Here is a 14,557-nt window from a genome sequence, read left to right as displayed (position 1 = left end):
GACGGAAGTATCTGTGCGAAGGTTTGCATCCGGGAGGGGCCGCACACAGTACATAAGCGCTTGAAACGCTGAGTCTCTCGCCATCGGCCATACCATGCTGAATACGCCGGTTCTCGTCCGATCACCGAAGCTAAGCAGCATTGGGCTCGGTCAGTACTTGGGAGGGAGACCACCTGGGAACACCGAGTGCTGATGGCACTTCTTTTGCATTTTTTTCGTCTCTATAACGCCTTTTTTTTTCCTCACAGTTATATAAGTGATCCAATACGCCTCAAGCAACTCTAGGAGGTGTCGTGATTTTGTTATAAATAACAAATTCCCACTGGCAGCGTACACGTACGTGCGGACGCGAAACTCCGTGCGTGCTTGTGGCAAAACGGAAGCGACCGCTTGGCTTTCCGGCTCTCATTCTGACGTGTGCGTCGGCGTGTACAGTGCAGATTAAAATACGGCAACGCGCCGAGATAGCACGGAGGCCCAGTGTGCGCATAACAGTGCGCATGAACGCACAATTAGCGTTCATCGATATAGTCGACACGCATTCCCTACCCAGTCCATGCGCCAACAATACAGGCTTGCTCCCGCTGCTCTTTCGGTACATGCCACAGTGCGTTACGATCGCCAGAACGGCTGAGAAAAGTCCAGGGCACGTAATTGCACGCTCGGCGCCTGTTGCCACACTCGACGGAAGTATCTGTGCGAAGGCTTGCATCCGGGAGGGGCCGCACACGGTACATAAGCGCTTGAAACGCTGAGTCTCTCGCCATCGGCCATACCATGCTGAATACGCCGGTTCTCGTCCGATCACCGAAGCTAAGCAGCATTGGGCTCGGTCAGTACTTGGGAGGGAGACCACCTGGGAACACCGAGTGCTGGTGGCACTTCTTTTGCATTTTTTTCGTCTCTATAACGCCTTTTTTTTCCCTCACAGTTATATAAGTGATCCAATACGCCTCAAGCAACTCTAGGAGGTGTCGTGATTTTGTTATAAATAACAAATTCCCACTGGCAGCGTGTACGTACGTGCGGACGCGATTCTCCGTGCGTGCTCGTGGCAAAACGGAAGCGACCGCTTGGCTTTCCGGCTCTCATTCTGACGTCTGCGTCGGCGTGTACAGTGCAGATTAAAATACGGCAACGCGCCGAGATAGTACGGAGGCCCAGTGTGCGCATAACAGTGCGCAGGAAAGCACAATTAGCGTTCATCGATATAGTCGACACGCATTCCCTACCCAGCCGATGCGCCAACAATACAGGCTTGCTCCCGTTGCTTTTTCGGTGCATGCCACAGTGCGTTACGATCGCCAGAACGGCTGATAAAAGCCCAGGGCACGTAATTGCTCGCTCGGCGCCTGTTGCCACACTCGACGGAAGTATCTGTGCGAAGGTTTGCATCCGGGAGGGGCCGCACACAGTACATAAGCGCTTGAAACGCTGTGTCTCTCGCCATCGGCCATACCATGCTGAATACGCCGGTTCTCGTCCGATCACCGAAGCTAACCAGCATTGGGCTCGGTCAGTACTTGGGAGGGAGACCACCTGGGAACACCGAGTGCTGATGGCACTTCTTTTGCATTTTTTTCGTCTCTATAACGCCTTTTTTTTCCCTCACAGTTATATAAGTGATCCAATACGCCTCAAGCAACTCTAGGAGGTGTCGTGATTTTGTTATAAATAACAAATTCCCACTGGCAGCGTGTACGTACGTGCGGACGCGATTCTCCGTGCGTGCTCGTGGCAAAACGGAAGCGACCGCTTGGCTTTCCGGCTCTCATTCTGACGTCTGCGTCGGCGTGTACAGTGCAGATTAAAATACGGCAACGCGCCGAGATAGTACGGAGGACCAGTGTGCGCATAACAGTGCGCAGGAAAGCACAATTAGCGTTCATCGATATAGTCGACACGCATTCCCTACCCAGCCGATGCGCCAACAATACAGGCTTGCTCCCGTTGCTCTTTCGGTGCATGCCACAGTGCGTTACGATCGCCAGAACGGCTGATAAAAGCCCAGGGCACGTAATTGCTCGCTCGGCGCCTGTTGCCACACTCGACGGAAGTATCTGTGCGAAGGTTTGCATCCGGGAGGGGCCGCACACAGTACATAAGCGCTTGAAACGCTGAGTCTCTCGCCATCGGCCATACCATGCTGAATACGCCGGTTCTCGTCCGATTACCGAAGCTAAGCAGCATTGGGCTCGGTCAGTACTTGGGAGGGAGACCACCTGGGAACACCGAGTGCTGATGGCACTTCTTTTGCATTTTTTTCGTCTCTATAACGCCTTTTTTTTCCCTCACAGTTATATAAGTGATCCAATACGCCTCAAGCAACTCTAGGAGGTGTCGTGATTTTGTTATAAATAACAAATTCCCACTGGCAGCGTGTACGTACGTGCGGACGCGAAACTCCGTGCGTGCTTGTGGCAAAACGGAAGCGACCGCTTGGCTTTCCGGCTCTCATTCTGACGTCTCCGTCGGCGTGTACAGTGCAGATTAAATACGGCAACGCGCCGAGATAGCACGGAGGCCCAGTGTGCGCATAACAGTGCGCATGAACGCACAATTAGCGTTCATCGATATGGTCGACACGCATTCCCTACCCAGTCCATGCGCCAACAATACAGGCTTGCTCCCGTTGCTCTTTCGGTGCATGCCACAGTGCGTTACGATCGCCAGAACGGCTGATAAAAGCCCAGGGCACGTAATTGCTCGCTCGGCGCCTGTTGCCACACTCGACGGAAGTATCTGTGCGAAGGTTTGCATCCGGGAGGGGCCGCACACAGTACATAAGCGCTTGAAACGCTGATTCTCTCGCCATCGGCCATACCATGCTGAATACGCCGGTTCTCGTCCGATCACCGAAGCTAAGCAGCATTGGGCTCGGTCAGTACTTGGGAGGGAGACCACCTGGGAACACCGAGTGCTGATGGCACTTCTTTTGCATTTTTTTCGTCTCTATAACGCCTTTTTTTTTCCTCACAGTTATATAAGTGATCCAATACGCCTCAAGCAACTCTAGGAGGTGTCGTGATTTTGTTATAAATAACAAATTCCCACTGGCAGCGTACACGTACGTGCGGACGCGAAACTCCGTGCGTGCTTGTGGCAAAACGGAAGCGACCGCTTGGCTTTCCGGCTCTCATTCTGACGTGTGCGTCGGCGTGTACAGTGCAGATTAAAATACGGCAACGCGCCGAGATAGCACGGAGGCCCAGTGTGCGCATAACAGTGCGCATGAACGCACAATTAGCGTTCATCGATATAGTCGACACGCATTCCCTACCCAGTCCATGCGCCAACAATACAGGCTTGCTCCCGCTGCTCTTTCGGTACATGCCACAGTGCGTTACGATCGCCAGAACGGCTGATAAAAGCCCAGGGCACGTAATTGCTCGCTCGGCGCCTGTTGCCACACTCGACGGAAGTATCTGTGCGAAGGTTTGCATCCGGGAGGGGCCGCACACAGTACATAAGCGCTTGAAACGCTGAGTCTCTCGCCATCGGCCATACCATGCTGAATACGCCGGTTCTCGTCCGATCACCGAAGCTAAGCAGCATTGGGCTCGGTCAGTACTTGGGAGGGAGACCACCTGGGAACACCGAGTGCTGATGGCACTTCTTTTGCATTTTTTTCGCATCTATAACGCCTTTTTTTTTCCTCACAGTTATATAAGTGATCCAATACGCCTCAAGCAACTCTAGGAGGTGTCGTGATTTTGTTATAAATAACAAATTCCCACTGGCAGCGTACACGTACGTGCGGACGCGAAACTCCGTGCGTGCTTGTGGCAAAACGGAAGCGACCGCTTGGCTTTCCGGCTCTCATTCTGACGTGTGCGTCGGCGTGTACAGTGCAGATTAAAATACGGCAACGCGCCGAGATAGCACGGAGGCCCAGTGTGCGCATAACAGTGCGCATGAACGCACAATTAGCGTTCATCGATATAGTCGACACGCATTCCCTACCCAGTCCATGCGCCAACAATACAGGCTTGCTCCCGCTGCTCTTTCGGTACATGCCACAGTGCGTTACGATCGCCAGAACGGCTGAGAAAAGTCCAGGGCACGTAATTGCACGCTCGGCGCCTGTTGCCACACTCGACGGAAGTATCTGTGCGAAGGCTTGCATCCGGGAGGGGCCGCACACGGTACATAAGCGCTTGAAACGCTGAGTCTCTCGCCATCGGCCATACCATGCTGAATACGCCGGTTCTCGTCCGATCACCGAAGCTAAGCAGCATTGGGCTCGGTCAGTACTTGGGAGGGAGACCACCTGGGAACACCGAGTGCTGATGGCACTTCTTTTGCATTTTTTTCGTCTCTATAACGCCTTTTTTTCCCTCACAGTTATATAAGTGATCCAATACGCCTCAAGCAACTCTAGGAGGTGTCGTGATTTTGTTATAAATAACAAATTCCCACTGGCAGCGTGTACGTACGTGCGGACGCGAAACTCCGTGCGTGCTTGTGGCAAAACGGAAGCGACCGCTTGGCTTTCCGGCTCTCATTCTGACGTCTCCGTCGGCGTGTACAGTGCAGATTAAATACGGCAACGCGCCGAGATAGCACGGAGGCCCAGTGTGCGCATAACAGTGCGCATGAACGCACAATTAGCGTTCATCGATATAGTCGACACGCATTCCCTACCCAGTCCATGCGCCAACAATACAGGCTTGCTCCCGCTGCTCTTTCGGTACATGCCACAGTGCGTTACGATCGCCAGAACGGCTGAGAAAAGTCCAGGGCACGTAATTGCTCGCTCGGCGCCTGTTGCCACACTCGACGGAAGTATCTGTGCGAAGGTTTGCATCCGGGAGGGGCCGCACACAGTACATAAGCGCTTGAAACGCTGTGTCTCTCGCCATCGGCCATACCATGCTGAATACGCCGGTTCTCGTCCGATCACCGAAGCTAACCAGCATTGGGCTCGGTCAGTACTTGGGAGGGAGACCACCTGGGAACACCGAGTGCTGATGGCACTTCTTTTGCATTTTTTTCGTCTCTATAACGCCTTTTTTTTCCCTCACAGTTATATAAGTGATCCAATACGCCTCAAGCAACTCTAGGAGGTGTCGTGATTTTGTTATAAATAACAAATTCCCACTGGCAGCGTCTACATACGTGCGGACGCGAAACTCCGTGCGTGCTTGTGGCAAAACGGAAGCGACCGCTTGGCTTTCCGGCTCTCATTCTGACGTCTGCGTCGGCGTGTACAGTGCAGATTAAAATACGGCAACGCGCCGAGATAGTACGGAGGCCCAGTGTGCGCATAACAGTGCGCAGGAAAGCACAATTAGCGTTCATCGATATAGTCGACACGCATTCCCTACCCAGCCGATGCGCCAACAATACAGGCTTGCTCCCGTTGCTCTTTCGGTGCATGCCACAGTGCGTTACGATCGCCAGAACGGCTGATAAAAGCCCAGGGCACGTAATTGCTCGCTCGGCGCCTGTTGCCACACTCGACGGAAGTATCTGTGCGAAGGCTTGCATCCGGGAGGGGCCGCACACGGTACATAAGCGCTTGAAACGCTGAGTCTCTCGCCATCGGCCATACCATGCTGAATACGCCGGTTCTCGTCCGATCACCGAAGCTAAGCAGCATTGGGCTCGGTCAGTACTTGGGTGGGAGACCACCTGGGAACACCGAGTGCTGATGGCACTTCTTTTGCATTTTTTTCGTCTCTATAACGCCTTTTTTTTCCCTCACAGTTATATAAGTGATCCAATACGCCTCAAGCAACTCTAGGAGGTGTCGTGATTTTGTTATAAATAACAAATTCCCACTGGCAGCGTGTACGTACGTGCGGACGCGATTCTCCGTGCGTGCTCGTGGCAAAACGGAAGCGACCGCTTGGCTTTCCGGCTCTCATTCTGACGTCTGCGTCGGCGTGTACAGTGCAGATTAAATACGGCAACGCGCCGAGATAGCACGGAGGCCCAGTGTGCGCATAACAGTGCGCAGGAACGCACAATTAGCGTTCATCGATATAGTCGACACGCATTCCCTACCCAGCCGATGCGCCAACAATACAGGCTTGCTCCCGTTGCTCTTTCGGTGCATGCCACAGTGCGTTACGATCGCCAGAACGGCTGATAAAAGCCCAGGGCACGTAATTGCTCGCTCGGCGCCTGTTGCCACACTCGACGGAAGTATCTGTGCGAAGGTTTGCATCCGGGAGGGGCCGCACACAGTACATAAGCGCTTGAAACGCTGTGTCTCTCGTCATCGGCCATACCATGCTGAATACGCCGGTTCTCGTCCGATCACCGAAGCTAAGCAGCATTGGGCTCGGTCAGTACTTGGGAGGGAGACCACCTGGGAACACCGAGTGCTGATGGCACTTCTTTTGCATTTTTTTCGTCTCTATAACGCCTTTTTTTTCCTCACAGTTATATAAGTGATCCAATACGCCTCAAGGAACTCTAGGAGGTGTCGTGATTTTGTTATAAATAACAAATTCCCACTGGCAGCGTACACGTACGTGCGGACGCGAAACTCCGTGCGTGCTTGTGGCAAAACGGAAGCGACCGCTTGGCTTTCCGGCTCTCATTCTGACGTGTGCGTCGGCGTGTACAGTGCAGATTAAAATACGGCAACGCGCCGAGATAGCACGGAGGCCCAGTGTGCGCATAACAGTGCGCAGGAACGCACAATTAGCGTTCATCGATATAGTCGACACGCATTCCCTACCCAGCCGATGCGCCAACAATACAGGCTTGCTCCCGTTGCTCTTTCGGTGCATGCCACAGTGCGTTACGATCGCCAGAACGGCTGATAAAAGCCCAGGGCACGTAATTGCTCGCTCGGCGCCTGTTGCCACACTCGACGGAAGTATCTGTGCGAAGGTTTGCATCCGGGAGGGGCCGCACACAGTACATAAGCGCTTGAAACGCTGAGTCTCTCGCCATCGGCCATACCATGCTGAATACGCCGGTTCTCGTCCGATCACCGAAGCTAAGCAGCATTGGGCTCGGTCAGTACTTGGGAGGGAGACCACCTGGGAACACCGAGTGCTGATGGCACTTCTTTTGCATTTTTTTCGTCTCTATAACGCCTTTTTTTTCCCTCACAGTTATATAAGTGATCCAATACGCCTCAAGCAACTCTAGGAGGTGTCGTGATTTTGTTATAAATAACAAATTCCCACTGGCAGCGTGTACGTACGTGCGGACGCGAAACTCCGTGCGTGCTTGTGGCAAAACGGAAGCGACCGCTTGGCTTTCCGGCTCTCATTCTGACGTCTCCGTCGGCGTGTACAGTGCAGATTAAATACGGCAACGCGCCGAGATAGCACGGAGGCCCAGTGTGCGCATAACAGTGCGCATGAACGCACAATTAGCGTTCATCGATATGGTCGACACGCATTCCCTACCCAGTCCATGCGCCAACAATACAGGCTTGCTCCCGTTGCTCTTTCGGTGCATGCCACAGTGCGTTACGATCGCCAGAACGGCTGATAAAAGCCCAGGGCACGTAATTGCTCGCTCGGCGCCTGTTGCCACACTCGACGGAAGTATCTGTGCGAAGGTTTGCATCCGGGAGGGGCCGCACACAGTACATAAGCGCTTGAAACGCTGAGTCTCTCGCCATCGGCCATACCATGCTGAATACGCCGGTTCTCGTCCGATCACCGAAGCTAAGCAGCATTGGGCTCGGTCAGTACTTGGGAGGGAGACCACCTGGGAACACCGAGTGCTGATGGCACTTCTTTTGCATTTTTTTCGTCTCTATAACGCCTTTTTTTTTCCTCACAGTTATATAAGTGATCCAATACGCCTCAAGCAACTCTAGGAGGTGTCGTGATTTTGTTATAAATAACAAATTCCCACTGGCAGCGTACACGTACGTGCGGACGCGAAACTCCGTGCGTGCTTGTGGCAAAACGGAAGCGACCGCTTGGCTTTCCGGCTCTCATTCTGACGTGTGCGTCGGCGTGTACAGTGCAGATTAAAATACGGCAACGCGCCGAGATAGCACGGAGGCCCAGTGTGCGCATAACAGTGCGCATGAACGCACAATTAGCGTTCATCGATATAGTCGACACGCATTCCCTACCCAGTCCATGCGCCAACAATACAGGCTTGCTCCCGCTGCTCTTTCGGTACATGCCACAGTGCGTTACGATCGCCAGAACGGCTGAGAAAAGTCCAGGGCACGTAATTGCACGCTCGGCGCCTGTTGCCACACTCGACGGAAGTATCTGTGCGAAGGCTTGCATCCGGGAGGGGCCGCACACGGTACATAAGCGCTTGAAACGCTGAGTCTCTCGCCATCGGCCATACCATGCTGAATACGCCGGTTCTCGTCCGATCACCGAAGCTAAGCAGCATTGGGCTCGGTCAGTACTTGGGAGGGAGACCACCTGGGAACACCGAGTGCTGGTGGCACTTCTTTTGCATTTTTTTCGTCTCTATAACGCCTTTTTTTTCCCTCACAGTTATATAAGTGATCCAATACGCCTCAAGCAACTCTAGGAGGTGTCGTGATTTTGTTATAAATAACAAATTCCCACTGGCAGCGTGTACGTACGTGCGGACGCGATTCTCCGTGCGTGCTCGTGGCAAAACGGAAGCGACCGCTTGGCTTTCCGGCTCTCATTCTGACGTCTGCGTCGGCGTGTACAGTGCAGATTAAAATACGGCAACGCGCCGAGATAGTACGGAGGCCCAGTGTGCGCATAACAGTGCGCAGGAAAGCACAATTAGCGTTCATCGATATAGTCGACACGCATTCCCTACCCAGCCGATGCGCCAACAATACAGGCTTGCTCCCGTTGCTTTTTCGGTGCATGCCACAGTGCGTTACGATCGCCAGAACGGCTGATAAAAGCCCAGGGCACGTAATTGCTCGCTCGGCGCCTGTTGCCACACTCGACGGAAGTATCTGTGCGAAGGTTTGCATCCGGGAGGGGCCGCACACAGTACATAAGCGCTTGAAACGCTGTGTCTCTCGCCATCGGCCATACCATGCTGAATACGCCGGTTCTCGTCCGATCACCGAAGCTAACCAGCATTGGGCTCGGTCAGTACTTGGGAGGGAGACCACCTGGGAACACCGAGTGCTGATGGCACTTCTTTTGCATTTTTTTCGTCTCTATAACGCCTTTTTTTTCCCTCACAGTTATATAAGTGATCCAATACGCCTCAAGCAACTCTAGGAGGTGTCGTGATTTTGTTATAAATAACAAATTCCCACTGGCAGCGTGTACGTACGTGCGGACGCGATTCTCCGTGCGTGCTCGTGGCAAAACGGAAGCGACCGCTTGGCTTTCCGGCTCTCATTCTGACGTCTGCGTCGGCGTGTACAGTGCAGATTAAAATACGGCAACGCGCCGAGATAGTACGGAGGACCAGTGTGCGCATAACAGTGCGCAGGAAAGCACAATTAGCGTTCATCGATATAGTCGACACGCATTCCCTACCCAGCCGATGCGCCAACAATACAGGCTTGCTCCCGTTGCTCTTTCGGTGCATGCCACAGTGCGTTACGATCGCCAGAACGGCTGATAAAAGCCCAGGGCACGTAATTGCTCGCTCGGCGCCTGTTGCCACACTCGACGGAAGTATCTGTGCGAAGGTTTGCATCCGGGAGGGGCCGCACACAGTACATAAGCGCTTGAAACGCTGTGTCTCTCGCCATCGGCCATACCATGCTTCTACTTCCGGATTCTACTTCCGGGATTCTACTTCCGGCCACCGAGCGTGACGGACGCGGGATCATGAGCTCCGGCGGAGCGGCGATTGCGGCCCTTGCTGGCCGCGGAAACAGGCTTGTTGCCGACGCAGATAAGGACTACGAGATTGTTCTGCCTACTCTGCCAACAGGACGTGTTGTGTTTAACACGGTGTTTCTGCATGGTGACGTGCGAGCGAGGCCCTACCGGGTGGAAGATTTTCGGGACGCCCTCGCCAACGCTGGTGCGCTCCCCGACGTCGTGGCGTTGGGGGCGTATCAGATAAATCATGTGTGGGCGGTGACGCTCAGCAGTGCTGAAGCCACGAAAAAGCTTGCTGCATTGAAGGAGCTACAAGTGAAAGGACGCCGGTGCATCATTTTCGACCCGGAGGATCAGCAGGTTAAGCTGCGCCTGCATTGGATGCTGCACGGTGTGGCTGACGAAGACATCAGGACTGCTTTCGCGGCGTTCGGAAACGTGACGGAGGTGACGCGGGAGCGTTGGCGCGTCCAAGGGATGAAGGAGAAAGGCTCAACCACCAGGACCGTGCTACTCAAGTTGAAGCCTGGAATGAAGGTGGATGATTTGCCGCACCAGTTGCGAGTAGCCGGTGAGCTGGCCCTCGTGGTTGTGCCCGGGCGACCGATGCAGTGCTTGCGTTGTCACGGCACGGGCTACGTTCGCCGAGATTGCAAGGTTCCCAGGTGTTCCCAGTGCAGGCGCTATGGACACACGGACGCGGACTGCGTCCGTACCTACGCGTCGGCTACCGGTCTCGGAAAGGCGAACGACACCGTGGAACTCATGGACGTCGCCGAGGCGGAGGAAGCAGCGACTGGCACGGACGAGGCGGGCAAGCCGCCTTCGACGCTTGCCACGTGTGTGAGCTCCGAGGATAGCACCAAGGCGGCCGACGAACCAGCGAGCCAACCGCCGACGGTAGACTGCCCCCGCTTTGCTAACGAGACGTCAGGGAACGGGGCCTGCCCAACAGAGCCTGAGGACGTCGAGGCAAAAGAGCCGAGCGAGGACATCCACGAGAAGAGCGGCGCCCGTGCAACTAGCGTCACGCCCCCCGTCACCACACCGGCGAAGCGTCCCCACGACCAGACCAGCCCCGAAGGGGACAAGGTGGTAGCGCCCGGCGTCGAGGAACCCCCTGCAAAGACGGCTCAATCCCGGCGTCCGAAGTTACGGCCGCGCCCAAACCTTTCGGATGACAAGCGTTCCGGCGGCAAGGTACTCCTCGAGCAGGCCGATGTTCTTCTGCCGGATGATACCGGCGGCAACAGTGGCGTCTAGCCGCGCGCTAGACGTGGGAGGTAAGCGCCATGCTGTTGGGTCCTTTCCTTTTAAATTAAAATGGCTCCCGCCTCTCCCTTTAAAGTCGCTACGCTGAATGTACGAGGCCTGGCGACTAGGAAAAAACAAGGTCAGGTGTATCGACTTATTACGGAGCGCGAGATAGATGTATTGGCCGTGCAAGAGACGAAAGTGGACGGCAACGAAGGAACCGACAGCATGGTGCTGCGTTTCACGACTAGATTTTTTGCTGTCGTCAGTCATGCAGTGGGGACATCTGCTGGTTGCGTGCTCTTTGTAAAGAAGATCCCGGGGCTAGAGGTGCAAGCATATTTTTCGTGTGTGTCTGGCCGGTGTATTGTCCTTGACTTTCCCCTGAATAGCATTGAGTGGCGCATTGTTGTCGTGTATGCACCGAATGGGGTAGAGGAAAGAGTTGCTTTTTTCCAAAGCCTCCTAGAACGCGTTTGCACGGAAAGGCAGCTCATCGTCTTAGGTGACTTCAATTGTGTGCTAAATGCTCGCGATAAGTCAAGCATCCGGGGGTTTCGAGACAGGAGCACTGAAGTGTTGATCAGAATTATTGATAACGGAAACCTCGAAGATGTGGCTGAATGTCTTGAGGGTGCGCGGGCAGTGAAGTTCACCCATTTTCAGGGCTCAAGCCATGCACGGCTGGACCGCATTTATACATCAGTTGACCTTGCCCCGGTATGCAGCCAGTACGAAGTTGTGGGAGTGTCCTTCTCAGACCACTGTTTAGTTGAGTGCTGCCTCGGAAGTGTCAATCGAAGCAAGGCATTTTCATGGGAAATGTGGAAGCTAAACAACACGCTTCTTCGCGACGATGTCTACTACCGAGCAGTAAAGGATGAAATAGGAAAAATAAACCCGTGCAAGAACCTGAAGATATGGCAGCAGTGGGAGTTAAGCAAAGAATCTTTAAAAATCAAAGCAATAGAAAGGGCCACTTGTATACGGTATAAGGAAAAACAAGACGAAGCTGAGTTAAAGGCACTACTGGAAACGTTGCTGAAGCAGGAATGCAAGGCGCCTGGGAAATGGATTGAAGATGTCAGGAAAACCAAGCAAAAGATAGAACTCATGGAAGAACGGCGTTATCGCGGAGCACTGGTGAGGGCGAGGGCGGAAGACACAGCTGCTGGCGAAGCGCCATCAAAACGTGCTCTCGGTTTAGAAAAAGCCCACGCTGAAAGTAATCATATCGATAAAATAGAATGGGGGGGTATCTTATCGGCAGACAATGACCACATCGAAGCAGCCTTTACACAATTCTACCAGAGGCTTTTTTCGTGGCATCCGGCAGACGCAGTTGCATTTAAGCATCAGTTTCTTGGTGCAATGCCACGGCTGGACGAAGAAAGGAAAAAGAAAATGGAACTAGAAATAACTGAAAACGAAGTAGGGCGTGCGATAGATGAATTAAACCTCGGAAAATCACCAGGACCAGATGGATTCAGTGCGGCATTTTATAAAGAATTTAAGCATGAAATTGCCCCGGTGCTATGTAGAATGTTTAACGAAGCCTATGGAATAAACTTTTTGCCTCCGTCTTTTGGGACCTCCCATACGGTACTCATACCGAAAACTGATGATATAGAGAAATTAAAATCTGTTACCGCATATCGACCGATAGCACTCACTAATGTCGACTACAAAATTTTTATGAAGGTATTGGCGCGAAGACTACAGACAGTGATAAAGGAAATTGTTGGACCCCACCAGACATGTGGAATAAAAGGGCGATCAATTTTTTCCAACATTCACAAAGCACGCAGTGTACTTGAAACCTGCGATGCAATTAATGGGCGGGTGGCCATGCTTCAGATTGATCTCGAAAAAGCTTTTGATTGTGTTTCTCATGAAATCTTGTTTTCCGTTTTAGACCATGTGAATGTCGGTTCAGTTATCCGCAAGGGTGTAGCCATGGCGTATCGAAACTGCACGACAAGATTGATTGTTAACAAGTGCTTGGGGGCCCCCATTAGCGTGCAGCGTTCGGTGCGTCAGGGCTGCCCCCTCAGCCCTCTCTTATTTTGTATTTACATCGAAACACTGTGTAGGAAAATATTAGAAGACAATAGTATTAATGGCTTTAGGTTGCAAGCTGCTGAAGTTAAGCTGTTGGCGTATGCTGACGACGTTGCTGTATTCACGGTTGATCAGGAGAGCATAAGCGAAGCTGTCGGGTGTGTACGCGAGTTCAGCGAAGTCACCGGTAGCGGGGTTAATTGGTCCAAATGCCTCGGACTCTGGCATGGATGGTGGCCATCCCACCCGGACCATTTTGCCAACGTACCGTGGACGACGACACCGGGCAAGTATTTGGGCGTTCCGCTCGATGCTTATCGTGAAAGCGAGGAGTATTGGAAACAGCAAACGAAAGAAGCACGTGACAGAGCTGGAAAATGGAAAGGCACCAACCTCTCCATTTTCGCCAGAGCTACAGTCTGCAACCTGTTTTTTATTAGCAAGCTCTGGTATGTGATGCAGGTTTTGCATTGCTCTCGGGTGCACATTCAGAAGTTACACCGGATTTTTGCCGTCTTTATATGGGCTTCCGAATGGGAACGTTGCAGCAGAACGAACCTGTTCCGGCGGGTAAAAGACGGGGGGTTGGGGCTAGGGCACCTCTTTTTAAGGCAGCTGGTGAACCGTTTTTTGTTTTTTCGCGACGTCTCAGACCCGTTCTTGCGCACCGTGTGCCAGGTCAGGCTGCGGCGTTTGCTGCCCGAGTTTGTTGTTACCACAGAAGAGCTCTCGGGTGGAATTTTTGGTTACTACAAAGAGATTGTAGCAAGTGTTAGGTTTCTTTCAGCGCGTTTTTCTAGCGATTATTTGTATAAAACTAAAAGAAAGAAGTTGTACCTTGATCTTTGTGATATTGTTTTCCCAGAGCCTATGTACAGGGCCTTGTACAGTGGAGGTCCTGGAGCTGATGTTTTAAAAAGGGTAAAGAAAATGCAGGTGCCACCAGGAGTAAAGACCTTCTTTTTTAAATTACACACCGGGACACTCCCAGTTAAAAAGTTTTTGGAAGGAAAGGATTTCTTTTTGCCGTGGGGATCGAACTGCCTAATTTGTAAACAGCCCGAAACAATAGACCATGTTTTTTTGCATTGCTGGGAAGGGGTTTATTTTTGGGATGTGTTACAAAGGACAATAAAGAAAGAGCTACCACTTGACGCGCAGGGAATTCGTTATTTAAGCACAGACAATGAGGATGGGGTACCATTTGATCTCATAATGCTCTTGGGCCTCCACAGTATATGGCGCTCCAGAATGGCAGGCTATTATTGTGACAAAGACGCACGACCTGCCCGCATTTATTTTCGGGAAAGAATGGACTGCTTTCTGGCCATCCAGAAAGCAACTGCGGAGCCTCCCGAGTGGCTCTCGAGGCTAGAGCCGCTCTGTATGCTTCGTGAATTTTAGTATGACGAAGCCAGACTCATGATGGCTGACCACGACAGTGTCGTATGTACATAGCGTTTTGTGTGTTTTTTGTTGAGTGTTTTTTGTGTAAATGTTATGTGTCGCAGCCAGGCAATAAAGAA

The 14,557-nt window shown here is 52.6% G+C and overlaps 1 protein-coding gene and 14 non-coding genes across 15 annotated transcripts; all 15 read left to right on the top strand.

Moving 5' to 3' along the window:
- Positions 1 to 79: 79 nt before the first annotated feature.
- Positions 80 to 198, top strand: LOC144130953 (5S ribosomal RNA). Its single transcript, XR_013314378.1, has one exon. It is a non-coding gene; the product is annotated as a 5S ribosomal RNA (ribosomal RNA).
- Positions 199 to 762: 564 nt separating this feature from the next.
- Positions 763 to 881, top strand: LOC144131135 (5S ribosomal RNA). The gene has a single exon (XR_013314551.1). It is a non-coding gene; the product is annotated as a 5S ribosomal RNA (ribosomal RNA).
- A 564-nt stretch (positions 882 to 1,445) lies between these two features.
- On the top strand, positions 1,446 to 1,564 carry LOC144131185 (5S ribosomal RNA). The gene has a single exon (XR_013314601.1). It is a non-coding gene; the product is annotated as a 5S ribosomal RNA (ribosomal RNA).
- Positions 1,565 to 2,128: 564 nt separating this feature from the next.
- Positions 2,129 to 2,247, top strand: LOC144131216 (5S ribosomal RNA). The gene has a single exon (XR_013314631.1). It is a non-coding gene; the product is annotated as a 5S ribosomal RNA (ribosomal RNA).
- A 563-nt stretch (positions 2,248 to 2,810) lies between these two features.
- LOC144130952 (5S ribosomal RNA) lies at positions 2,811 to 2,929 on the top strand. The gene has a single exon (XR_013314377.1). It is a non-coding gene; the product is annotated as a 5S ribosomal RNA (ribosomal RNA).
- A 564-nt stretch (positions 2,930 to 3,493) lies between these two features.
- Positions 3,494 to 3,612, top strand: LOC144130951 (5S ribosomal RNA). The gene has a single exon (XR_013314376.1). It is a non-coding gene; the product is annotated as a 5S ribosomal RNA (ribosomal RNA).
- Positions 3,613 to 4,176: 564 nt separating this feature from the next.
- On the top strand, positions 4,177 to 4,295 carry LOC144130949 (5S ribosomal RNA). Its single transcript, XR_013314374.1, has one exon. It is a non-coding gene; the product is annotated as a 5S ribosomal RNA (ribosomal RNA).
- Positions 4,296 to 4,857: 562 nt separating this feature from the next.
- Positions 4,858 to 4,976, top strand: LOC144131184 (5S ribosomal RNA). Its single transcript, XR_013314600.1, has one exon. It is a non-coding gene; the product is annotated as a 5S ribosomal RNA (ribosomal RNA).
- A 564-nt stretch (positions 4,977 to 5,540) lies between these two features.
- LOC144130502 (5S ribosomal RNA) lies at positions 5,541 to 5,659 on the top strand. Its single transcript, XR_013314114.1, has one exon. It is a non-coding gene; the product is annotated as a 5S ribosomal RNA (ribosomal RNA).
- Positions 5,660 to 6,222: 563 nt separating this feature from the next.
- Positions 6,223 to 6,341, top strand: LOC144131120 (5S ribosomal RNA). The gene has a single exon (XR_013314537.1). It is a non-coding gene; the product is annotated as a 5S ribosomal RNA (ribosomal RNA).
- A 563-nt stretch (positions 6,342 to 6,904) lies between these two features.
- Positions 6,905 to 7,023, top strand: LOC144130948 (5S ribosomal RNA). The gene has a single exon (XR_013314373.1). It is a non-coding gene; the product is annotated as a 5S ribosomal RNA (ribosomal RNA).
- Positions 7,024 to 7,586: 563 nt separating this feature from the next.
- On the top strand, positions 7,587 to 7,705 carry LOC144130946 (5S ribosomal RNA). The gene has a single exon (XR_013314372.1). It is a non-coding gene; the product is annotated as a 5S ribosomal RNA (ribosomal RNA).
- A 564-nt stretch (positions 7,706 to 8,269) lies between these two features.
- Positions 8,270 to 8,388, top strand: LOC144131134 (5S ribosomal RNA). The gene has a single exon (XR_013314550.1). It is a non-coding gene; the product is annotated as a 5S ribosomal RNA (ribosomal RNA).
- A 564-nt stretch (positions 8,389 to 8,952) lies between these two features.
- On the top strand, positions 8,953 to 9,071 carry LOC144131183 (5S ribosomal RNA). Its single transcript, XR_013314599.1, has one exon. It is a non-coding gene; the product is annotated as a 5S ribosomal RNA (ribosomal RNA).
- A 615-nt stretch (positions 9,072 to 9,686) lies between these two features.
- LOC144128164 (uncharacterized) lies at positions 9,687 to 14,543 on the top strand. The gene has a single exon (XM_077661269.1). The coding sequence runs from the start codon at positions 9,720 to 9,722 to the stop codon at positions 10,977 to 10,979; it is 1,260 nt and encodes a 419-aa protein (XP_077517395.1). The 5' UTR covers positions 9,687 to 9,719; the 3' UTR covers positions 10,980 to 14,543.
- Positions 14,544 to 14,557: the final 14 nt, after the last annotated feature.

This window comes from Amblyomma americanum, chromosome 4, assembly GCF_052857255.1.
Source record: "Amblyomma americanum isolate KBUSLIRL-KWMA chromosome 4, ASM5285725v1, whole genome shotgun sequence".
Classification (NCBI taxonomy): Eukaryota; Metazoa; Arthropoda; class Arachnida; order Ixodida; family Ixodidae; genus Amblyomma; species Amblyomma americanum.
The sequence above is the reverse complement of the archived record's forward strand: the minus strand, read 5'-3'. Positions and strand labels throughout refer to the sequence as shown.

Coding starts and splice junctions, on each gene's coding strand:
- LOC144128164 (XM_077661269.1), top strand. CDS start 9,720: ATGAGCTCCGGCGGAGCGGCGATTGCGGCCCTTGCTGGCCGCGGAAAC.